At 36.7% G+C, this 25,875-nt stretch overlaps 1 protein-coding gene across 4 annotated transcripts in view; it reads right to left on the minus strand.

Moving 5' to 3' along the window:
- The window catches only part of SGMS2 (sphingomyelin synthase 2), an 87,164-nt gene that overhangs the window by 18,996 nt on the left and 42,293 nt on the right, over window positions 1-25,875 (minus strand). For 2 of the 4 annotated variants that reach the window (XM_081304932.1, XM_081304931.1), the window contains exons 3-4: window positions 23,588-23,689; window positions 1,684-2,382 (exon numbers count right to left, since the gene is read on the minus strand). In XM_081304932.1, coding sequence (XP_081161058.1) covers window positions 1,684-2,138 — 455 coding nt within the window. In that variant the 5' untranslated portion in view covers window positions 2,139-2,382; window positions 23,588-23,689. The remainder of the gene's footprint in view (window positions 1-1,683; window positions 2,383-23,587; window positions 23,690-25,875) is intronic. The other 2 variants (XM_081304934.1, XM_081304933.1) reach the window with 1 other exon arrangement.

Here is a 25,875-nt window from a genome sequence, read left to right on the forward strand (position 1 = left end):
TCATGTGACTTGTGACTAAAACACTGGATACCATTAAAATGTATGGTGTGATGGCACACACCTGTAATCCCAGCAGCTGAGGAGGCTGAGACAGGAGGATCAAAAGTTCAAAGCCAGCCTCAGCAATTTAGTGAGACCCTAAGCAACTCAGTGAGACCCTGTCTCTAAATAAAATACAAAATAGGGCTGGGGATGTGGCTCAGTGCCCCTGAGTTCAATCCCCAAAAAAAGGAAAAAGAAAAAAGAAAGAAAAGAAAAAAAATGTGTGGCTCAGGTATATGCCCATGAGTTGTGACATAGGAAAATTTAATCTGGTATCGGAGAGGAAATGAATGTCTAGATGATGATTCAAATAAGCCAAGGTGAAGATTCCACTTCAGGGTGGAGTTCAGCTACTTACCAGACCCTGGAAAATGTCTCTTTTTATATACAGGAACAAAATTTTGCTGCAAATTAAAGGAGAAAAAAAAAAAAAAAAACACCTATGGCCTGGGCAGGCCCTCTTATGTTCAGTGTATCAATTCCAGATACTGAAAAGAAAATCACTAACATTCAACAAATATATTTTTTGATTTTCACATATAGCATGCCTTAACTAAGTAAAACACAATTATCAGCTCTTTTACTTAAAACATACCATGAAAGTAATGTGAAAGAAAATGCTTAAGAATGACTTCAGTTTGTAGAATAAGTTTTCAAGGCTGCACCTGAGAAAGTCTCTGGCCAAGACAGACTGAATTCCTCCAATCACAAAGCAACAAAGAACGGGAAGAACAACATGGCATAAGCTCTCCCTTCTAAAAACCATCTTGTGGCAATCATACTGAAACCTTAACTGACTTGGAATCTTCAAGCTATATCAACTCGGCATGCATCATATATTTTGAAAGCCCCAGACCATGGGTAGTGGTTGGATCAAACTCCTGTATTTCAGTGATTTAACTGCTAGAATCCTAGTAGAAAGCAAATATTTAATGACTGAGATGAAAGGGGAATTGAGGGGTCTTCGTTTTTTATGGACCAGAAGTCAGAATTCACACAGAGAAGCATGAATAACCGCTTTAGATCTATGTCCAATTTTCAAGTGTCTTCAAAGCAAAAACGCTGGCTACTACACTTCCTGATTCCTCCTATTCCAAGACAGGGGTGGGGACCAGCCGAACCCAGTGAACTCTGAGCTCCTTTGTGGTGCTGAGGTGAAACCAGAAGACAAGTTTCCTTTAGAAATCTAAAACCCAAACCACAGGGACCCAGTTCTAAATTCAGTTTCTTTAAACAAACATTTGTGACTGGGTGGCCCACAGGCCAAAAAAAGCAAAAAACAAAAACACCGAAAACCTAATACTTGAGAACTTTTGAAGACAGGCAAACCTCAAAGATGGATAGTCATCTCATTAGGAATAAGGGAGAAAAAAGTTTCCCAGCCTCCTCCCTTTCCCCACTTGTCAAGAACCTGAAATAATCCAAGCAAGAGTGTATGTTATTCCCTTCGATGGCTCTGGATTTATCATACAAATGCCCTAGCACCCAAGTTGCTAGAAATGAGGAGCCGGGCATTAAATTCAAACACTCTTTGAGTCATCCACCACAGTACTGCTGTATCCTTGCCAGTTTGATTGCTCAGTTAACACTTTTTGTCTAAGTGTCACTAAACTTATTAGGAAGAAAACAAGAAAGACTTACTTGTATCTCAGAAAGAGCCACTGGGTGATCCATAATCCAACTAATATAATCCCATTGATTTCTGATACAGAAAATGCCCATTTCACCCGATCAATGTAATCAAAAAACTTGTCTGGGAGGGGAGGGCTGAGCTCCTTGGGAGGGACCCTCTCGTGCACAACTGTGATCATGACTGTTGTCAAGATGAGGTTGAAGAGTGCGTACACGAAGGCAATGCCCGTTTTCCACCACTCTAGGGGAAACTTGTTCCTCGACTCGGTGGGCATAGCAATTTGGATATAGTCTGGGTACTTTTTGGTGCCCTTTCGCAGCCCATTGGATAAACTCTTAGCTTTACCATTGCCATTTTTGTTTTCTTCCTCAACAGGCTCAGCAGGTCTTGTGTAGGTGTTTGCAGGATCATTGGATTGATTTTCCAAATGTTCTTCAAGTTTTGCTGTCTCTATGATATCCATTGTCCCCAGTCTTCAGATCAAAAAGGAGATGGTAAAGTTCTTGTTCCTTGTGGTAACTTATTTTTTTTAATCCTTCTACTTCCAAGATCAACATGGACTCTTATAATTGATTTTGTTTCCTAATACAAAATGCAGAAGGTAGCCATCTGATTATTGTTCCTGCCATGTAGCTGTCTGCTGCACGTCCACCACTCTTACGAAAGGAAGCCAATTCTCGTTCCCCCAAAAGATGTTTCTATCCCACCTAAAAATAAAACAAAACTATGCTCAGATAATAAGTTTGTCCAATTATCAAAATTCCGAAACAAAAACATTCTCAAAATAAGGAAACAAATACCAAAGCCATTTGCTTTATAAAGATATTGTTAGAACACAGTTGACATTGCAGAGATTGAATTTATTTACAAAACATTGAACTGTTTAATCCTGGTATTCCTGTCTCTTTTTGAACTGATGTCAGTATAAAAAGGAACATTTTAACTATCAATTCCCTTTTAATTTCTTTAAATAAAAGACAGGACCCAACATTGTAAACACTTCAGACTGTGTTATTTGTTGCTAATCATGAAGTCATAATAAGCTAGAACCTGCCCAGAGATCACATCATTCCCTCCTAAGACTGTATCTTTTCTATGAACCTTAAAGAAAAAATTAAAAACTCTGGTGAGTTGCTTCAATCGTCCATGCATGGAATAATTGTTAGTCTCTGCATCCTTTTGGTGACTACATTTAAGAACCGATTCCAGAGCAATACAGTCAAGGTATTTACAACAGCACTGCCTCAGTTTATCCTTGCACATTCAGAGATGCACACCATGCACAGGAAAAGTTGGCAGCCTTCAAAATAACTTAGCGAAAAGAAATACAGAACCTTGTCTATGTTTCATTTAGAAAGCAAGCTGTTTTAAGGATAAGATCTTTTACTACAAAGTCATGGTAAATTAGTAACTGACAATATCTGACGCAACCATCAGAGTTTCTATCCAACAACAGAAACTGGCATCCAGAGGACTCGCTTGGGGGTACTCACCGTGACACTGATGAGGAAAGGGTAAGCTTGGCTTAAGCTCCACAGGCTCCAAAGAGCAAAGACTTCTTTGGGACACAGAGCACCACCACCAACTCTCTTATACTAGCTAGCAACATGCTCCAGCTGTTCTTAATTTAGCAAAGCAGTATTTTAGTCACACTATGGAACCACCACCTGAAGAGGTTTTCAAACCTTGTAATTAGTCCCCACCCTGAGTACACTGCACAACTTTAGCATAATCCTTAGAATTTCAAAGGACTCTCTTTTCAGGGCAATTTCAGGAAAAATAGAAGGACGAAAAAATTCAACATAGTGACAGCTAAGTCTTTCTTTAATGAAAGAAAAAAGAGAAAATTTAAAACAGCACCCTTAGTAGGTACAGGCTATATTTATTTACAGCTATGAGTGGTAAACAGAATAACTACAAGTGTTTACTGTGCATCTGCTGAAGGATATATGAGGGGAATTAAAGGGGGCTTTAAATAAGCTAAAATACCTGGATATTCAGCCAAAGAGCTTGTAGTCTAACTGAAGAGATAGAACCAAAGCAACAAACTGTTGGAGAAGACTGAATACATACTGTCAAAGGAAGGCAAGGGCTAAACTGATCACTAGATAAAAATGTAGGCTTAAGTGGGCTCAGTGGTGCACGCTGTAATCCCAGCGACTTGGGAGGAGGCCAAGGCAGGAGGATCACAAGTTCAAGGTCAGTTGTGGCAATTCAGTAAGACCCTGTCTTAAAGTAAATAAAATAAAATAAAAAAGGGGTAGGGATGTAGGATGTAGCTCAGGGACAGAGCAGTCTTGGGTTCAGTCCCCAGTATTAAGGAAAAGAAAAAAATGTAGGTGAGTTGTAATTTATTCTGGTCCTGTCAAGAAGTCTCCCCTCACAGACACGGTCCCTATCTGAGAAAGCAGAAGCTGGAGGGAAGGTGGCCTAATAGACGACTGGAGAATGACTGGAGGACGAGTTTGGCGGAGAGATGTCACTAGCTTTCAACATCTTGCCTGCCTCTTGTCCCTTTGAAAAGCCTCCCGCTATTGATACATTAAAGCAGGATGAGAAAGTCCAAAGCCCTCTGGCCTCACATATTCTCTAGAGTACCCTCCCTCGTATATACAGTGGTGTGGGAAGCAGCAGCAACGAGAAAAGATGCCACCGCAAGATAGTTTCAATAGCAAACCTTCAACACCACGGACTACTACTTTAGTAGGCACCAAAGTTCTAATTCAAACCACTGCCTGTCGCTTCATCAACCCCTCGCCTGATCCATCAGAGCATCTTGCCAAGCTATCAGTCAAATTCCCATCAATACTTCACGTATGCTCCTAGTCTGATGTTCACATGAGAAACAAGCTTGTGATTTTGAAACCCCATTTCTTCCGGAGACATACAGATGAGCTTTGTAAGGTAGGCACCTAATTCTAGAACACAGAATGTGGAACAGAGGAAAATCTAATTAACTTTTTTTTTTTTAAATGAGGAAGCACTCAGGCACCCACCTCAGGGGACTACCACGAGGATGACTGAAACAATTAATTGTGAAGAGCTTTGTGCCACTGGGAGTAACAGCACTCTAGGAGTACAATGCCCATTTGCTGTCATTAGTAGTAGGATTGATATTTTCCTTGGGATTTCATTAAGAAGATTAAAGGTACACAGCACTTTCCTCTTGTGTCCACCAAACCTGGGACTCAGTGATTGTCATCAAGTTGACGATTACCACATACTCCTTCCTATAGCCATCCTTTCCTATCAGCATCTGGGATCGTGACAAAATTAACAAGTTCTTCTCCACGGATGGCAATTCCATGAGCTCATTTGTTTATGTTGCTATGCAGGAGCCAATGCCCAGCTTTCCAAGTCCTCTTATATGGCAAAAAAACTGCAAGTTTACCTGGATAATAGAAAAAATTCAAGATTTTTTTTTTTTTGGTGGTGCTGAGTATTGAACCCAGAGCCTTGTGATGCAAGATAAGCACTTTACTAATTGAGCTATATCCCCAGTCTCCAAAAGTTTCAGATCTTTATAGACTCATGCCCCTTTGGAAAACAAATGCAGATGCAGAAATATTGAATACACTGATATTGTTGTTAAAATTTTTTAGAAATATGATACATTCCAAAAATGTAAGGGTGGCTTAAAATTAGGAAGTGAACATACTGATACATCACAAACACACGTGAAAAGCAAAGGTGTAATTATCTTGAATGAAGCCAAAAGGGCATTTGATAAAATTCAACATGTGTTTGATTTTGTGGGGGAGACATATTCTATGGAAGGAACAGATTCACAGCTATACGCTTTCAATGACAAATCACAATTTTAGTACTATGACTTCTGCTGTCGAGCAAAAAGTTTCTCACTGTTGCTCCTCTTTTCTCTCCCAAAAAAAAACTTTAGAATTTTTTTTGTCAAATTATTAAAAAACACATATTTACATATCACTGCATTTCTCTGTTTTACTTATTGTCATCTCTACTACCTCACATTATTTTAGTAAAAAAAAGAAAAAGAAAAAGAAAAAAAAAACCCAGGCAATTACCAAAATTATAAGAGAAATGCATATATGAAACCAACTATCTCAAAGATATAATATTCACCTGGAAGGTCTGTTCTATTCATAAATTTCACACACACAGAGCTTCCGTACAGAGCCAGTGATAACCAGTTAAAAATTTAATAGAAATATGATTGCGTATGATGGCTATTGATGTAGCCACTATACCAATGGAAAAAATGCCTTCAAGAACTTTGGTTTCTGTAGAAGGGATTGAGGGGAGGGAGGGGGCTGTGGGGACGGAAGGACAGTAGAATGAGACTGACATTATTACCCTACATACACTCCATGTATGATTACACTACTAGAGTGACTCAGCAGCATGTACAGCCAGAGGAATGAGGAGGTGTGCTCCATTTGTGTACAATATGTCAAAATGCGTTATACTGTAAAATAAAGAAATCAACAAATAGAATGTCACTTTAAAAATCTCTCAAATAAAAAGAATTGCTGGGGCTGGGGCTCAGTGATAGCTCACTTGCCTGGCGTGTATGAGGCACTGGGTTCAAATCTCAGCACCACATAAAAATAAATAAATAAAACAAAAGTCTATCAACGACTAAAAAAAAAATTTTTTAAAGAAATTGCTAAAAAAAAATAAATAATGCCCTCAAGTCCTAGTAATTAAAAGGGTATGTTTAGAGCTTATAGGAAGAAAGCTATAACAATTAACACTAAGATCAAAGAAAACACAAAGCTATACAATATTTCACAGGAGGGAGGCTGAGATATTAACATTAGTCATTACTTTTAATAATCCCAGGAGTGTGTTTCCTTTAATTTGACAAATGTTCTAAGTTTCATCAATAAAAATAGGAACAACACATTTGCACTACTAGACACAAAACATAACTAAATTTGGGTGTGCAGCACCTTTACCCCGTGGTCCTCTTTTGTAAGTTTTTCCCAAGGAAATAAACGTACAAAAAATATTTCTACAATCATTTTTAATAGTTGCTTATAGGAGAAAATCGGAAAAATCCAAGTAGTCGAGATGGGATTAGTCCAACAAATTACAGTTACCTTGATATTATGAAGTTCCAGGTGGTAAAACAGGCTGCGCATCCAAAATCTGAAATACTCTGAAATCTAAATTCCTTTTGAGTGCCAACAAGATACTGCACAAGCCTGATGGTTCAATGAACACAAACTTTGTTTTCATGTATAAAATTATTAAAACTATTGTATAAAATTATCTTTAGGCTATGTATATCAGGCACATGTGAAAGAAAGAAATTCTGCGTTTAGACTTGGGTTCTATCTCAAAGATCTCTCTCTCTCTTTCTCACACACACACACACACACACACACACACACACACACACACACAAATATTCCAAAATCTCTAAACCCCCAAATTGGAAACACTTCTGATCCCAATCATTTCAGATAATGGATAATCAACCTGTGTAATGACTATAAAACTACAAGACAGAGATTTAAATACTAGAAATGAATATAGAATACAACTAAGAAGAAACTTCGATTGAAATAGAAAATGTAGGATTTCAATAATTCATTCATTCAGAGGTCATGGTTTGATTAAAACAAACAAACAAACAAAACTGGAAAGGGGCCATGTGACAGATACTCAGGATACAAAAGAAGGTGAAAATGTGAAGGGCCACTCCCATGAGACTCCATCAGCAGTTCTGACCAGAGGCAAGTTTAATCTGCAAGGCCACTGACCATGAAGTCAAAGAGATTACATGTGCTGTTGACCAGATTTGCAAGTCCGCCTACCTATGCATTTGTGCTTAAGGTGATAAGATATATTAAATGTGTAAATATAGTTTCAAAATTAACAGAACTTATCTCAGTTTATTTGTGGGTTTAAAAAATAAGAACTTATCTAAGCTTAAACATGGGTTTTAATGTTTAAAAGAATTTAATCTGTTAAAGATAGAAGCTTAACATCCATCAAAGAAAATATATTCCTAAATGTTCAAATTGGAATTATGAATAAAATGATGCACATATGGAGCCTAAAGGCTCAAGAAGAACTAAGTTTTGAAGAATTTTATTAAACTGAATGTCAGTTGAAAAAATAGCTGATGAGTTTCTTAACAGACCCAAAAGTTTTCTCATATCTTACATAAGAAAACTTGTCTCCAAAAAGCCATAAAAATGGAGTTGTCAAATGAAACAGCCCACAAAACAACAGTTCTCAGCAAATGTTACTTAAATATCAGGTAATGTACTTGTATTTTATCTAATTATTTCTACAACAACACTAGGAGATATTGCTAGCCCATTGTTAAAGAAATTGAGAGAAAGTAAGTTGTTTGAGGTCAGACTGACAGGAAAACCTACAGTTAAAGCAGGAATCTGACCTCACAAGCCCCTGCTCTTAACTGGCTTACTACTACCTTTAGTGTTTGAGATTTTAATAGGTGAACAGTACAGTCAGCTGAATGGACCAAGAGACAATTTTGAGATTTTTCTTTTTTTTTAATATACATAAATACATAAAAGTTCCTCTAGACAGCATTATTAACAAGTCTTTGTAATTTTGCAAAAATCAATATAAACTTAGAGGGCTGAGGATGTAACTCAGTGGTAGTGTATTTTGCCTAGAATGTGTGAGGTCCTGGGTTTGACGTGCAGCACCAACAATAAATTAATTAATATAAACTTAGGGGGATTTTTTCCCTTCTTTTTGAATTGGGGATTAAATCCAGGATCCCTGTGCCTGCTAGGCAAGAGCTCTACCACTGAGCTACATATTCCCAATCCACCTACTTTTTCTTTTATTTTGAGACAGGGTCTTGCTAAGTTGCTCAGGATGACTTTGAACTTGTAATCCTCCTGTTTCAGCCTCAGAAAAATTTTTATAATTCATCCCTCTTGTGTGGAAAAAAGCAAAGGAGCCTGCTGACAATTTCCCTATAACCTATAGTCACAACTTAATTATATTTACTATTATTAATAAGCCACCATCTTAAATTTCTAATATAAGCATATTACTTTATGTAAACAGATCCACTTTGGTTAAGAAATCTTACATCCGCACAGGTTTTCCTAAAGACCAGTAAAGACCGGGACATCTTAACTTTTTCTTATTAATAGTCTTAGAGCTGAACTTGCTTGTAAAAATATCCCCATCTAAAAAGGACAGGAGGCAATATGCTTATGGATATAAGGATGCTTTGTAAGGGATGCAATTATATTTTGGAAGAACCTACAAAAGTTATTAATTAGTTTTACTTACAAATTCTCTAAATCTGAAGACCCACTGGTTACTAAAAATTACCATGTATTTGCGAAATACTTTCCCAACCAAAGGAACTTGGAAAAGTATCCTTGTCAGATCAAGTTTTTATAATGCCACTAACTCCCACATAAAATAAGATTTAAATTAGGGCTAAGGTTGTGGCTTAGTGGCAGAGCACTTGCCTCGAACATGCGAGGCACTAGGTTCGAGCCTCAGCACTACATAAAAATAGATAAACAAACAAAAAAAAATATTGTGTCCATGTATAACTAAAAAGTTTTTTAAAAACAGTTTAAATTGGGATGGGCAGGCTTCCAAAATATCTTGCTAACACTTTAGTCTGAGAATAGTTTGGGAAAAAATCTAAAATAAAAGACATAATTGAAAAACCAGCTACTAATGACTATACTCTTAAACTTTGTGGTAAGGAATATGCTTTGGTGGAGGACAGATGTTTTGATCTCTGGCACGTACCAGATGGGATTATTTTATTTCTGATTCTTAGTTATTCTAAGAGAAAGGTACACCCTATCAATAGATATAGAAAGTAATTAGTGATTACCTGGGACTGCAGGTGAGAATGGGGAGTGATTGCAAAAGGGCTCTTTGGGGTGGTAGAAATGTTCTAAAATTAGATGATGCTTGTGCACATTTGTAAATTCACTAACAATCATTTAAGTTACCCTTAAAACAAATGAATTTTATAAGCTTGAGTTATGAAGCAACTCAGCTGTTAAAGAAAAAGACATAGCCCACTGGGATTATTTACTATATAATTAGAAAACCAAGGACCATTCCACACTGTTATTAACCTCCAGGTTCACATTTCCCTTTACAGTATTGTACTTACCAGCTGAGCACTTCTGTAGCAATGATTGCAAACATTTCTAAGATTTTTTTTTTTTACACAGACAAGACCAAGAACTAGTCAAGGAACAGTAAACTGTTTAACAAAATTCATGTAAACTGTGCTCCCAAAATAAACTTGTAACTAAATAATGTGAAATGACAAAAAACAGATGAGTTTTCTAGCAGAATTCATCACAATTCATTATGAGTTAGATGACTAAGGGTTTTTTTTTTTTTTTCCCTTTTTGCAGTTTTAAGGATTGAATCCAGGGCCTTACATATGCTAGGCAAGCACTCTATCACTCAGCTATATCCCCAGTCCTTGACTTAGATTAAAGGGGAAAAATGAGGTCTTTCTCATTTAAAACAAAACAACAACAACAAAAAACAAACTGGTTACTTTAAATGGCTGACATGAAATACTTACCCAGGACAAATATTAGTTGTGCAAAACTGAAAACAGTAAATTGTGGGACTGGCAGTATTTCACAAGAAGGGATGGCCTACAGGTCCCACTAGAAGCTCTTCTGCCTTAGCTAAGTTGATCCTGTAAAGGACCTTCAGTGAGATCTGATCCAGTGTTTTATAGGATATTCTAAAATTCAGCTTCTTTTTGTAGACAGACTGTTGCCTGTTCAGTTTTCTGTTGGTGATTGGAAAAATTCTGATTATCAGTTCTAATTCTGGGATATTTTAGAAAAACAACATTCTTGAGTTGTGTAGGAGAGGAACCTCAAAGGGCGGTGAAGTCACAGGGAAAGACAACTTGACAATTCTGGTATAATACAGAGCATGTGGTCATGTGAATAAGTGAACAAATGCATAAATAATTAATGGCTAAATAGGTGGACGGATTAGACAGCTTGATTAGACAGATGAGTAAACAGGTAGAATGAGACAGCACACAGATAGGATTGGTAACTCAGACCCTGAAGATGGAAGAGGGCCATAAAATAAAGCCAAAGTCTAGGGAATATTTAAAAATAATCTTTTTAAGTTTCAATTCAGATAGTCTACATCAGAGGTTCTCAAAATTAAGGGAGGGGAGTGGGGGACATGCCACACATTTGAGGAGCTTTGCCCAAATGATGGGAAGTGGTGGAGCTTTGCCCAAATGATGGGAAGTGGTGGCTTTTGCTTGTCTCCACCTCCACTACCCCTCCCGATTCCAGGCACATCTAGTGAGACTTCTGGAAGGTGGAGACGGGGAAACTCCCCATGGGGTGCTTTCCTCCTTCGTCTAGCTGTTTTGGACACTGGGTAGAAAGAGCCAGGCTGTTTTCTCCTTCCCACGCCTTTCCGCATTTAAACGCCAGTGAAGTATGAGATACAAATGGCCTTAGAGAATGAGCTGGGCTGAAGGCTTGTCTTTGGGTTAAAATGCTTATCTACTTCTCACTCCCACCGAGGAAGCTATAAAGAGACGTTCACCCTTTTAGTAACCTGAACTGCAGCTGTGTGGCACTGGTGGTATGGTGGTGAGCATAGCGGCCTTCCAATAATCTGACCTATAATTTTATCAATATACAAAAAAAGAAACCCACAAAAAACTAATCAGGACAGTTATTTGTTCACTGGTACCCCTCCATGCAACTGGCATTACCTGCTCTAAGTTAATGGCCAAACAAAACCAGCCAGCACTTGTTCAGTAGAAATACCCTGGGGCCTTTATCAGAAAGGTTAAATCTAACAGCCGAACTGAACAACAGTGATAATTATCTGCTTCTATATTCCCAGCTTTCTTTATATACTCCTAAGATTTATATACCTAGAAACTGATTCCTTGGGGGGTTTTAATATTTATTACTCTGGAATAGGTAGCTGTACAGATTACCTATCAAAATGAGAGGTATCTGAAAAGTATTTAATCCCATTTAATAGTTTTGAAAGGGATTTGTCTCATATTGGCGTGAATGCTTTCTCCCAAGAATAATGGCTGGTCTAAGAAAGAAAAGTAGAAGCTGAATCTAATAGCTTAGCATTATACTCCCTGACCACACAGCCCTTTCTAAATGACATAGAGGTCTCATTTCAGGTTACCCCCATAGGTCACAATCAAAATCAACAGTCTATTTCCTAGTCAACCATAAAACACTTTTAGATTTGGAAGCAGAATCTTACTGCAGGAAAATCAGGATAAGAAATGAAAAGGGGAAAAAATGTAAAAGATTAGTTCCTTTTAAATAACTTCATTATTCTGCTTTAATAATACAACTCCTTTATTTCATGCTTTTCAGATTATTTTAGAAATATACCTATTGATTTCTCCCTTCAGCAGGTGGTAACCAAATAGTGTGTATATTTCATACTATTTCCAATACTCTGCATAGAACAATATAAGCAGGCTACTGAAATAGGTGTTTAAAAATGACTTCTTAGCCGGGCACAGTGTCGCACACCTGTAATCCCAGCAGGTCAGGAGGCTGAGGCAGGATAGTGAGTACAAAGCCAGTCTCAGGAAAAAATAAAAATAAAAAGTGAGTTGCTAAGCAACTCAGTGAGACCCTGTTTCTAAATAAAATATAAAATAGGGCTGGGGAGGTGGCTCAGTGTTCCAGTGACCTTAAATTCAATCCCCAGTACCATCCCTGATCCAATCCATACTTCATTAAAGGACTATCACAAATGAGGAAGAAACAGCAAGAGAACAGCCTTACTAAAGAGATTCAATTTACCTAAAAGATTAAAACCCTGAATATATCAGAATGCCATTTAACGATTTCAAAGAATGCAAAGTTACACTGAATTTAAAATATACCTATAAAGTATTTATGCACTGAATTTTCATTTATTCTAATAAATTAAGGGAATGAAGAAACTATCATAAAATGTCAATTTCCAAAATTTTCACCAGAAAACTGTATATTTTAAAAAATTCACTTGAAGGAAACAAAAGAAGTTTGGTTTATTCCTTATAATATTTAAGTATTATTTTAAGAACTATTAGTGGCTAAGTATATGGGTGTTCAGAAATTACTGCCAATAGACACATGGTCCCCTAGGGGAAAATGAAGTGCTTTAGAACAAAATTCTTATGTTTTTAGTTTTAGAGCAACTAATCCAATAACCTTCAGGGATGACACATTTCTCTCATAAGAGGCAGAACAGCTCACTTAAGACTCTTCATTTTCTGTGATGTACATACACAATGGATTTTCATTTAGACATGAGGAAAAATGAAGTTATCTCATTCACAGGAAAATGGACGGAACTTGAGAACATTATGGTAAGCAAAATAAGTCAAATTCAGAAAATCAAGTGTTGTATGTTTTCTCTTTTATGTGAAAGAGAGGAAAAAGGCGTGTGTGTGTGTGTGTGTGTGAGAGAGAGAGAGAGAGAGAGAGAAAGAGAGAGAAAGAAATCTCATGAAAGTAGAAGGAAGACCAGGAAGACCAGTAGAATACAAGAAGGGGAACAGCAGAAGGAAACAGAAAGGGGAAATAGTGGGTAATAACATAGACCAAATTATATTGTTATTTTGTGTGCATGTATGAATACCTAACAAATCCCACTATTATATATAATTATAACACACCAATAAACCATATGGGGAAAAAGACCTTCATTTTCATTTGTGATCAACTCTGTTGATTTTCACAGGTATAAAGTCAAGTTTCTAGTAAATGTGTCTTTTGAGGTCCACTCTACTAAATGTCACCTGTACAAAGCCTGAGCAATCCACCACAAAGTGTAGGCGCTGTTGGTATAACAACTATCATGCAGTGATATATTTGTACACTATGGATTTTACAGTGATTCCAAACCAACTGTCTATTTCCCTTTTGAAAAAATCCTATAACAGGATTTTGCTCTCTTACTTTGCATTTCCCTTCAGAATCCATAACATCAGAAACTTAGGTCCAATATACCTAAGCTGTCTCTTTGGCAGATAATTAGATAAAAAAGGGAGATGAGTTTGTAAAAGAAAAAAGATAGTAGAACAAGTGTAAAAGAGTTTCTGCAATGGCCCTGGGTGACTTAGTGAGACCCTGTCTCAAAACAAAAAACAGAAAAAGGCCTGGGAGTGTGGCTCAGTGGTTAAGTACCCCTGGGTTCAATCCCCAGTACCAAAACAAAACAACAACAACAGCAAAATCCCAAAACAAAACAAAAGAGTTTCTGCAATGAAACTAAAAGAGGAAGAAGAAATGGATAAGTATTGGGCGTAGCGATATACACCTGTAATCCCAGTGACTCAGGAGGCGGGAAGCGGGAGAATCTCGAGTTCAAAGCCAGCCCCATCAACAGCGAGGTGCTAAAAAACTCAGTGATACCCTGTCTCTAAATAAAATACAAAATAGGACTGGGTTTGTGGCTCAGTGGTTGAGTGCCCCTGAGTTCAATCCCTGCTACCCAAAAGAAAAAAAAATGGAAAAAGTAAAGATAGACAATAGAGTTGTACCTAAATAGTTCTTAGGGGCCCAATGTAAGCCACATTCAGTGAAAGCTCTGCTAACAGCTTGGGGACTGTGAGGGACACTGGGATCCTATGGAAAACCAAACTCTGGTAGCGACTGTGTGTTGGTGCTCCTACACATGACATTAAAAATGCAAGGACCCCTAAACAAAGCCAGAGTAAACATAATCACAATAAAACACACGAAAACATACCAATACACTTTTTAGCAGGTACTGTTAGTTATTATGCGACAATAAACATATAACAAATTACAAATTCCACATAAATAATATATAAAATATGAGTATTTATTTGATCAAGGCCTTCTCTTGGGGCCCAGGCTATCATCTCGCTTTGCTAATTAATCAGTTTTTCATTCTCCAAATTTCTGAAGGGAGGTGATTTCAAGAACCCAGCCTTTGAGCCCCACTCTCAAATACCACTGAGAAAACGTGGAAAAAAACAGGAGGAACTGAGAACAATTTTTGCTGTAATCATCACTTTTGTAGTAAGTGGAGAAATAAAGAATAAAATTGAGGAGGCCAGGTCTCATAGCCACAAATCGCTTCCTTATTTCTGTTTGGAGTTGATTTCTCCTATACCTTCTCTGAGAAATGGTAGGTCAAGGAGTCCCTATGATACATACCTCCCAATTATTAATAATGAAAACTTCCTGCAAAATGTCTCATTGACAAATTAACACACAAGCATCTACCTTATTGTAATTCATGGAAAAGGGACACTGGAAATTTACCTTGAAATAAAGCCCATTAAAATACGATTTAAGCTGTCATTACAAAAGTATAAAAACTGCACTGAAGAGTTGGAAGGATCAGAAATTGGCACATTGTTTTGAACATCTCTTTTTTTATTATTGATTTATACCCTTCAAGTTTAATCATTCATAAGAAGTTTTATATTTTTGTTTTTGTTATTTTTGTTCTGAGATGGGGTCTCACTATGTTGCCCAGACTTATCTTGAATATGTGAGCTCAAGTTATCTTCACGACTCAGCCTCCTAAGTGTCTGGGACTAAAAGTGCACACCACCATGCCTGGCTGTCATAAGCTCTGTTGTTGTTGTAGTTTTTAGATATACACGATGGTAGAATATATTTTGACATATTATACATACATCTCTTTTTAAACACAATGAGCGGGCTGGGGATGTGGCTCAAGCGGTAGCGCGCCCGCCTGGCATGCGTGCGGCCCGGGTTCGATCCTCAGCACCACATACCAACAAAGATGTTGTGTCCGCCGAGAACTAAAAATAAATAATAAAAATTCTCTCTCTCTCACTCTCTCTTTAAAAAAAAAAAAAAAACACAATGAGCTTTAAAAATGTATATCTCTTGAAACAGTAACTTTATTGATAAGAATTTGTTTTGGAATATATATTAGATATTAAAAAACAATGTTAAAAACAGTAAAACATTTTAATAATCTCAATATCAGCAGTTGGAGACTAAAGCATCCATAATATACACTGAATTATATATCTAAATTTTCATAAAAAGTAAATGTGAATGTTCACGGCATGATTTACCAGTTATATTTTGCAGTTTGATTCATAATGCTTAGTGGGTGTTTGAGGGATAACAATAGTTAAAAAGTCAATTCCTTTATAGAGCTTTTCATGCTGCTAATATAAAACAATAATAATATTAAAGATAAAAAGTACTATGAAAAAAATAAAGTGTGATAGGGCAAAAAAATAACAGGAATATTCAAAATCAGGGGCACCAGGATTAAAAGGTAATTTCAATTTAAAATTTTAAATGACTACTCATTTTCATAAAGGGAAAAAATATCAGTGCACTATCCAGTCAAAAGAACATCTTTGTTCCAAACTGCTGAGGCTCATAATCAATTTCCAGGAATCTGTAGCTTTTTAAAATTCAAAAGGAATTCCACTGAAAATGCTCTATACTAAGACAATTGTGGATTTTTGCCTCTGATTCTTTATTTCTAATTGATCAAGAGGATGTGCCAGTGTGTATACAGATAATGTCTAATTATGTTGCTCATAATATTTTTTTTAAAATTGATCTTCCCAGTGCTGTTTTCTAAGAAATGTTTAATCTGTCTGAGGCTTTTAAGAAAAGGTTAAAGATCCAATATTATGAACACAGAATATTTTTTTAATAAAAGCATTTTGTGGGAGCAGAAAACCTGAAGCTATCAAATATCTAAACAAAGACTCAGAATTCAATTTGACCTTCAATGCAGAAGGGTATAAACTACAGGTATGGGAAATGTTTAACTGTATCCTGAGTTTAATGAAACAGTGACCAAACAAGATAAGCAGTTGTTTCTAGTCAAACATGTAGCAATTGTTACACTATTGCTAAAAGCCTAGAAGGTTAGGCAAATAAACAGATAACAGATATAGAAGATGATTATTTCTGTTCTCCTATTCAGGAAGGTAACAAGAGAAGGCTAGCTCCTATCCCAAGGGCCTTTTGAGTAACTTCTCCCACCATTTCCCCAGCCAGAAGTCACTTAAGAACAATGAGTCATGAAAACTTTAAAAAAATTAGACAAGAGCCTGAAATAATACTTGAAGTTTAGTGAAACCATATGCCATATAGAAAAATTCAGATGATAAAAATTAAGTGGAAAAATAAGACTTATTATATACAATGTAGTATTTTTTTAAAAGTCTATGGTATGTAGATGAAAACTGAACATAAAATTCTAAAAGGGAATAATAATAGTCCTGTTGTTAGTTAATAGCCTTTTAAAATGCCAAGTTCTACTTATCAGTAGTGAGTAGAAAAATCAGAAAATTAGTTACTCCATCTGGCTTAGCACTGATCTATCCATGGAGTCAACTCTGCTCAGAACTGTTTTCCATGGGGTGAGGCAGTTTTAGAGAAACACAAAATGATTAAAAGCACTGACTCTAACCCCGGATGTAATGCTAAAGGGAATCAGGAAACACTATAAACTCAATGCTCAATTAGAATCAGGAAGCTAAAAGATGTAATTCCATATTTAATCTTATTTCCATTAAACCTAATTTCCATTGATGACCCCACACAAATAAGTGTTTGACTATAAATAACTACTTGAATTACTTTTCAATATATATGTGTACTGTCAAAAACCTATATTTAAAAAAGGTTCACATAAATTCTACTTCACTGCTCCTTATTAAAAATACAGCCTAGGGCTGGGGCTGTAGCTCAGCAGCAGAGCCCTTGCCTAGCATGTGTGTGAGGCACTGGGTTTGATCTTCAGCACCACATAAAAATAAACAAATAAAATAAAGGCATTCTGTTCATTTACAACTACAATTTTTTTTAAAAAAATATAACCTAGAAAATATTTTTGTTGTTGTTGTTTGTACTGGGCATTGCACCCAGGAGTGCTTAACCACTGAGCCATATTCCCAGTCCTTTTTATTTTTTGAGATAGGGTCTCATTAAGTTGCCAAGGCAGGCCTTGAACTTGCCATTCTCCTGCCTCAGTCTCTAGAGTTGCTGGGACTACAGGCATATGCCACCACCCCTGGCTGAGCTTTTTGTATCTGATTTTATTTCTACAACATTTTGTGGCATAATCTGTATTAAGAAGCACACAGGAGACGGGGAGCCCATTTCCAAGCCTATACTGATCAAGACCCAAACTGACATTCTGACTAATGTGTATCTAAATTTCAGAGCACTACTGTGAATGGCAACAGTGACTGTGGGCTGATGGGGAGCATGTTTAAAGGAAAAGAGTGAATTCCATCTAAGGATCCCATAGCCTAGAGATAGAAAAGGCAGATGCTTACAACTCAGGTCCCCAACTACACTTGTCATTTCCTTCTGTCAGACAGGCACCTCCTGCTTTGCTTCTTTTCTCAGCAAAGGGTACCACCATCCACCAGTTGCCCAGAGGAAAGAAAATCTTAGCTATCTATCATCTCAGGTTCTTACACCCTGCCCTGCTTACCAGACACTCACCCTCAATCCTGTCCATTTTCATCTCCAATCTATTGATTTACTGCTGCGCTATCAAGCTTGGTTCAGATCACAAACAACTCTGCCTTACAGAGGGCAGGAATGAGCGCAAACACATCAATAGCCAAAATAAATGTTAGGTGGGTTGAATCCATCCACTAAAAAGGTACGTAAAATTATTATGTTTAAAAGCATTATGGTGATAACAATATTGGGTGGTACTAGTACTTGTACATGGTGAAAGTATTAAGAGAAAAATAGGTAATGGAGAACAGTTTACAAAGAAGATATAAAGCCATGGACTTTTTTTTTCACAAGGAGAAATCAGGAACTTTGCAGTCACTGGATTTAATGAAGCAGACCCTCCCTCTCTGGTTTTGCTCCTAGTCCATTTCCTGCTTTATGAGCCACTTTAAAGCATTCATTACTTATTTTGACTTAAGAGGAAAAAAAAACTTACAACAAAAACAATAAACATATCAAAATCAGCATAGTATAGTAAACCCATTTGCTATCACAATTATTAAGGGAAATCTTAATCTAACCTCAACCCTAAGTTTTTGGGTTATTTGAAGCAATCTCAGAGACCATATAATTCCATCTGTAAATAATTCAGTATACCTCTCTAAAATAGAGTCTTTAAAAAAAAACCCAACCCTATTGCTATTGTTACAAATAACCAAAGTTAACATCACTTCCTTAATAATAATATCCAGTCAAGTTACCTTTCTCCAATTTTTGTTTTTTGTTTTCTTGCTTCTTAGATAGAGGTGTGTCCTTCTGACATGTATTATTTCCTAGAATTGCTTACAAGGTCCTTCATAATCTGGCCTCTGCTTTTACAGTCTTTAAAACTTGCATTATTCCTCTTCCCTAAATCCTCTGCCTTCAACCATATGCACTTAATTTTTGTTCTACTCCCTGGCAATATCCCCTTACCAGGTCTTTGCTTGTCATTTGTAGCAGGCTGTCTCCTCTCATCCAGATCCTCTGCTCAGACACTATCTCAAACCTCAGGACATGGTGCACAGTCATATCCTCCAAGAAACCCTCTCTGCTGTGATTCCAAGGGCTTTGTGTGCTCCTGCATCCAGAAATGAAGCCTCTACTACCTGATGACCAAACCTTCTGCTCCCTCTCCCTCAAGTTTCATTAAAAAACAAACACTAATTTATAGTTTTCAGCTTGTTAGAAATTAACCTTCCCCTGTTGGGTGCTCTGTGGCCAAAATTTTCATGGTATGGTTATCATTCTTCATCTTATGCCTTTTGGCTTGTATTTTCATGCACAATTATCATGCAGATCTCCTTCATATGATGATCTATAGGTGCAAAGGAGACTTGTGTTCAAAGATCATTTGTCAATACAGGTTGAGTACCTCTCTGAAATGCTTGTGACCATTAAGATTTGTTTTTCTGTTCTTTCTTTCTCTTTTTTAATTGTCCTTTAAAAAAAAAATATTTGCGTATATATGAGTTCTCTTGAGAATGGGACCCAGGGCTGAACAACAACAACAAAAAATCACTTATATTTCACATATTCCTCCTATACACACAGCCTTAAGGTAATTTTACCAAAAATTTTAAAATAATTTTGTGCATTTTACCAATGCATCACATGAGGTGGTATGTGTGGAATTTTCCACTTGTGGCACCATGTCAGTCCTGAAAAAGTTTTGGATTTTAGAGCATTCTGGATTTCAGATTTTCAGATTAAAGATACTCAAACTACAATAAGAAAATCTAGAGAATTACTTAATAATTCTTGGTAATTTACAGGATATTTAATAATCATGAAGATTTCAAATGTAAAAAATAATTGTGTATGACAATGACAAGGACCAAAAGGCTACTGGAAAAAGACTCAAACTGGAAGGCAGGGATTCACAACCCCAGGGCAATGGGAGCACAAAACAGCTTCACCTTATTCTGAAAGTGGCACCAACTTCCTAAAACTTACATGCACTCAGAAACATTATTGCTTTTCAAAAGATAACAGACTAAATAAACAGACTTTATAGATATTTTGGCTGAAGTACAACCAGAAGGCTATAAGATAACTGTCAAAGGAAGTTTCTGGGGGCTGGGGATGTGGCTCAAGCGGTAGCGCGCTCGCCTGGCATGCGTGCGGCCCGGGTTCGATCCTCAGCACCACATACCAACAAAGATGTTGTGTCCGCCGAGAACTAAAAAATAAATATTAAAAATTCTCTCTCTCTCTCTCTCTTTAAAAAAAAAAAAAGGAAGTTTCTGTAGAAAAGTTGACCACCTTGTATAGATTCCATCATCTGTAAGTTGGTGCATAATGACTAGGCAGAAGTAAAAAAATTTTCTGAGCCCATAACAAATCTAATTTATATTGTGAAGCCAACTGATCATTTTTGGCTTTGTTATTTGAAGAAAGTTTTTCTTAGAGAAGTATTTACAAATACTATATATGCTTCGAACAATTTTTAACAATTGGGATCATGCAAAGCTAAGTGGAATTTATCACTTCTATGCTATATTCTTTCCACCAAGGAAAAAAATTTGAGACAAGGACTTGCTATGTTGCCTAAGCTGTCCTAGAATTCCTGGGTTCAAGCAATCCTTCTGCCTCAGCCTCAGAGTAGTTTGGGGACAACAGGCGTGCACCACCACATCCAGCCTGAAAATCTTAGGTTGGTTTGGAGCCTTTTTTATTGTTATCATCTTGATTTTTTTGTTTGTTTTTAGATTTTTGCAGTGCTGGGGGGGTGGAGCCTAGGGCCTCACGCATGCCAGGCAAGTGCTCTACCACTAGGCCAAATCTTCCACCCCCAAAATATATTATTTTTATTTTAGTTTAACAAGATTAGAATGTTTGGGCTGGGGTTGTGGCTCAGCAGTAGAGCACTCACCTAGCACATGCGAGGTCCTAGGTTTGATCCTCATCACCACACACAAAAAAATAAGTAAGTAAGTAAGTAAGTAAATAAATAAATAAATAAAGGTATTGTGTCCGACTACAATTGAAAAATAAATATTTAAAAAAGAGGGCTGAGGTTGTGGCTCAGTGGTGGAGCGCTTGCCTAGCATGTGTGAGGCACTGGGTTCGATTTTCAGCACCACATATAAATAAATATATAAATAAATAAATGTCCATTGACAACTTAAAAAATATTTTAAAAAAGACATTATAATGTTTTTAAGTGCTTAAAATTTTGAATTCATAACATATTAGTGACTTAATGTATTCATAAAATCTTCTGAAGAATAAGAGTACAGCTAACATTTATATGGTACTTTTTATTATACAAACACTAATAAACATACTTAACTTACATAATCTTCACAGCTCTATGAAGTATGCATCATGATTACCACATTTCACAGATGAGCAAAGAGAGATAAGTGAATTGCCCAAGGTTATCAGCAAGTAAATAGCAGAGCCAACATTTGAGGCTAAGCATGCCATTCTATGCACTGTTTGAGAAAAGCACCTGCAAATGCACACACAGGTTCAGGATGAATTCTCACAGCAAAGGAAAGGAAATGGGGTACCATGTCTTTGCTGTGCCAGGAGAAACAGTGCCAGAGACCAGCAGATTCTCAAAGCCAGCTGTTCCCAGCCGCTTCTTCTTGCTATACACTAAAAATGATGCAGAATCAACTCGGAAGACATTTATAATATTCCTTTTGTAAATGTGATTCCCAGGCTAGGTTACCTTTCCTCCCCTAACTTTTCTGCTTATGTTTAAATTCAAATAAAGGGAATAGAAATGCCCTAGAACAATTCACCTAGACACGGTCAGATTGTTGTTGTCAAGGAGGTGATGGAGTGAGGGAAGGAAAGACATTACAAAAGCGTGTCCCAGGAAGACCTTGTGAATATGTCTTCAGGCCCCCATTTTGCTCCAACTTACAGAACTCTCTTTGTGTCTATTTTGGAGGAATTATCCAAAAATATCATCTGAAATATGGCTTCCATGGCTACAAAAGCTGATAACCTAATAGTGTCATGGTAAAACCTTGGGTCAAAAGTCAAAAAGATCAGAATCCTTATCTCCAACTGGCCATAAGCAAGCCACAATTAGGTCTGGGTAGGTAATTTAGCAGGGCCGGGTTTCAGTTATCTCATTTAGGTCAGTCCCACAGATTTCTTAGATGTTTAGTAATATTTGTAAACAAGTAAATAAAATTATATAAAAGAAGAAAAAGGTATGTTATTCATCTCACCAAATACAGCTGAAGAAAGCAAATAAAAATTTCATTCTTAAAGAAAGAAAAGAGGTAGGGTAAGGTAACAGTGATGGAGGACACTAATGATTAGATGTTCCAGGTATGTTTCCTTAGTGCTCAGAATAACTCTTGGGGCTTGATCCAGTGATGTGAGATGTCAATATCCCCAAAGGCTTAAACAAATTTTTTTTTTTTTTGGTGATGTTCTTTAGCTTGATGAAGGGACCATGTTATTAAATGAAATAAACAATCAAAGTTCATTTAACAACATGGTCCCTACATCATGCCTTTGCTGTTCTCAGAAGCAAATTAAACACAGATATGTTTGTATGGTAACATCTTAGAAGGGAAGGGAGGAGGGATGGGAATAGGAAAGACATGAATGAATCAGACATATCTTTTCTATCCTCATATATAAATATGTGAGCAATGTAACTCCACATCATGTACCACCACATTAACAGAATCCTAATTGGAATAAATTATTCTTATTCTATGCACGTATAATATTTCAAAATACACCCCACTTCATGTTTAAAAACAAAAAAAAACCCTTGGCCTCTGTCATCTTTGGGCCTGCCTAGGTAAGTCTGGAATTCCGAGAGCAGGTCATCAGGAAGGGAAGCCTGAAACACTGGGACAAAAGGTAAAGCTGCTGTCCACAGGCAGAATTTCTTCTTCAGTTGAGGCTTAACTCCGCTTTTAACTTACTGTATCAGAACTCATTCTCAGATTATCTTCAATACTTTAGATCAATTTATTATAGATTTTAATAACATCTATGAAATATGTTCACAGTAATATCTAGATTAGTGTTTAAGTGAATTACTGGGGACTGTAGCCTAACTAAACTTAAACATCAAAATGACAATCTCATATGCCAAAATAAATAAATAATGTGCTTTCCATTTTTATTTTGTAAACTTTATTTCTTCCCTGTGTATTTACGTAAGGAGTTAATGGCTACCAATTTATTTTGAGACAAAATGTGTATAAAGTGTGTAATTCTTACTAGTTATAACCTCCTCCTTTAATGTTTTTCATTAAAATGTTTGTATATTTCAAAAAATAATAGTATTTTATTATCTTAAAAAATATATCTTAGAAGCCCTTATTTGGCTTCTAACCCTGACTCTGCCATTTGATGAGAATTTTAACAGTCTCCTTGGTCCTGTTTCTTCTGCCCTACTTCAAACTATGCTAAATAATTAACCTTTGACTTATTATAATTTAAAAACATGATTTACCTTATATCTCTATTCTTCAGGTAAGCACACAGGATAAGTCACACGAGAAGGGAAATCAGTCGCGAACAATCACCCAACAGCTTCTATCCACTATTTAGGCATCTGAATGGAGCAAGAAAGAGGCTGTTTTTGGAGGCCTGATGCAAATCCCCTTTCCCACCAGGACTAAAACCAATTACATAAGATCTTAAGGAACAGTGCTTCATTCAGGTTCATTAGAAAAAAGCATGAAAACTAAAGAAAATAATTTCATAAGGTTGAGGGTTAAAGGTCCCATCCCTTAGAACAAGACATGATTAACTGAAAGCAAGTTAAACAATGGAAAGTTACTGGGTCAGCTCAGAAGCCAACACCAATGGACCTACAAGTAAAGTACCACGTTACCAATTGACCATCATATGCATGCAGATACAAACTTAGTAAATAATAACACTCATTAGTCCAAATCCTGATTAAAATAGTTGGTGTTTAAAAGGTCTTTCTGGAAATATTTAAACTTGGGAAATAAAAATGTTCCAAGCAATCTGAAATTGCTTGCATACCTTGATTTAAGGAGCCCATGTATTTTACTAGCATCAAAAGCAGAATTTATAGTAGCAAAGAAGACTAGACCTCTCTGATAATGATTTGCAATCCTAGATTTGAAATTTTTCTCTGGGTAGCAGACTGTTCCAATTTTTACCCTAGACATGACATACACACCTGGGTCAAAAAGTTGGAAATGGCAGCTGATGTTCTAATTTTTGCATTAGAACTTTGTTAATTAAAATAACAATTTCTACCTTAAAGACTTTTGGAACAAATAAATATAAACAAGTTTAGTTAACTCGTATCAGTGTATGTATTTGAATCATGTGAGGAATTATGTGTGGTTTCTCTTTATAAATAAGTCATGTCGGCTTAGTGATATTCTATGAGCAAAAGTTAATACAATTTTTTATCAAGTAACAATGATTCCTGATGAAGTATCTAAAATTCATGTAAATGGCAACAAATGGGAAAATTCTAGGCCCTTCATAAAATAAACCAAACTTATGAACATTTCCCCCGTATCAACAACACACACTTATAGAAAGTTTTTCAAGGTATATGTCCACATGTAAAACAAGGGTTCCACATTCAAAGTCAAATTAAGTGAAGCACTGTGCGTTGTGGCTTCAAGAAAAGTCAGAACATTTTAGAGTTGAACATTTGCTTTTCTCTTACTTTTAATAGAGATCCAAGTCAACCTTAAATCACTGTGATATTATTTTGCTAATAAAGAACTCTTGATATCATGTTGTATTCTTAAATGTGTGCATTTTTTGTGTGTTTCAATTTAAAAATAAATATTTTGAGAGGCTGGTGTGTATATACAGTCCAGTGGTACAATGCACACTCAGCATTGCAAAAGGCCCTGGGTTCAACCCACAACATCAAATAAATAAATAAATAAATAAATGCTTTCAAAAAGAAATCTTTATAGCTATTGAATAAAAAGATATCATGTACTTACTTATGGGCTGCACCTTTGGCCATGGGTACAAATTAACAATAATAATGGATTTCTGAAATAACCCTGAAAATTCCTCCCTAACCTTTTCCTCTTCTGAACTTTAGAGTCCCCCATTTCCTTGGGAAACACCCGCGCCTGAGATTTGATCCACCCAGACACACTGGAATGAGAAAGACTCTGCAAATGCAGGAATAAGAAAGACGCTGATTACCTACATTTCCTCTCTCCAAATGGCATAGCACTCTCGGCCATGTTTAATTGCTATAGAATATCATGAAGGCACTGCCCAACTCCTAGACCAACATGCAGTCACATATTCCCCATACCATTCCCTAACATTCTCACCTCTCTTTAAAAAAATAAAGTCCAGAGAAGTCACCTGGGATTCAAGGTCATTGGTTCTCTCCCCTTCCCTATGTTCTTACCCATTTTTGTAGCAGGCCCTGCAGTTTTACAGTTCACTGCTTACACAGGGCTCTCTCCTCTGCTGGTTATGAGCTGCAAGGACAGAGTCCATGTCTTATTTGTTGGTGTCACTGGCTACTAGCCAAGTACCTGACATTCTGGGCCTAGAATGGCTGCTGAATGACTACATCAGCCCACACACTCAAAGACACCAGAATTACCTTACCCTTTTCCAAAGAAGCACAGGTATCTTTCTTTTCTAAATGAGTCAGTGATGTGTTTACAGAATTGTGGGCCTATCAAATACTAGTCCCATCTGACTTTCTATGGTTTACTTCATGTAACTGCAACTTCTATTATAGCATATCTTACGTAAATAGGTGGGATA

Source organism: Spermophilus citellus (assembly GCF_964194105.1).
Source record: "Spermophilus citellus genome assembly, chromosome: 8".
Taxonomy (NCBI): Eukaryota; Metazoa; Chordata; class Mammalia; order Rodentia; family Sciuridae; genus Spermophilus; species Spermophilus citellus.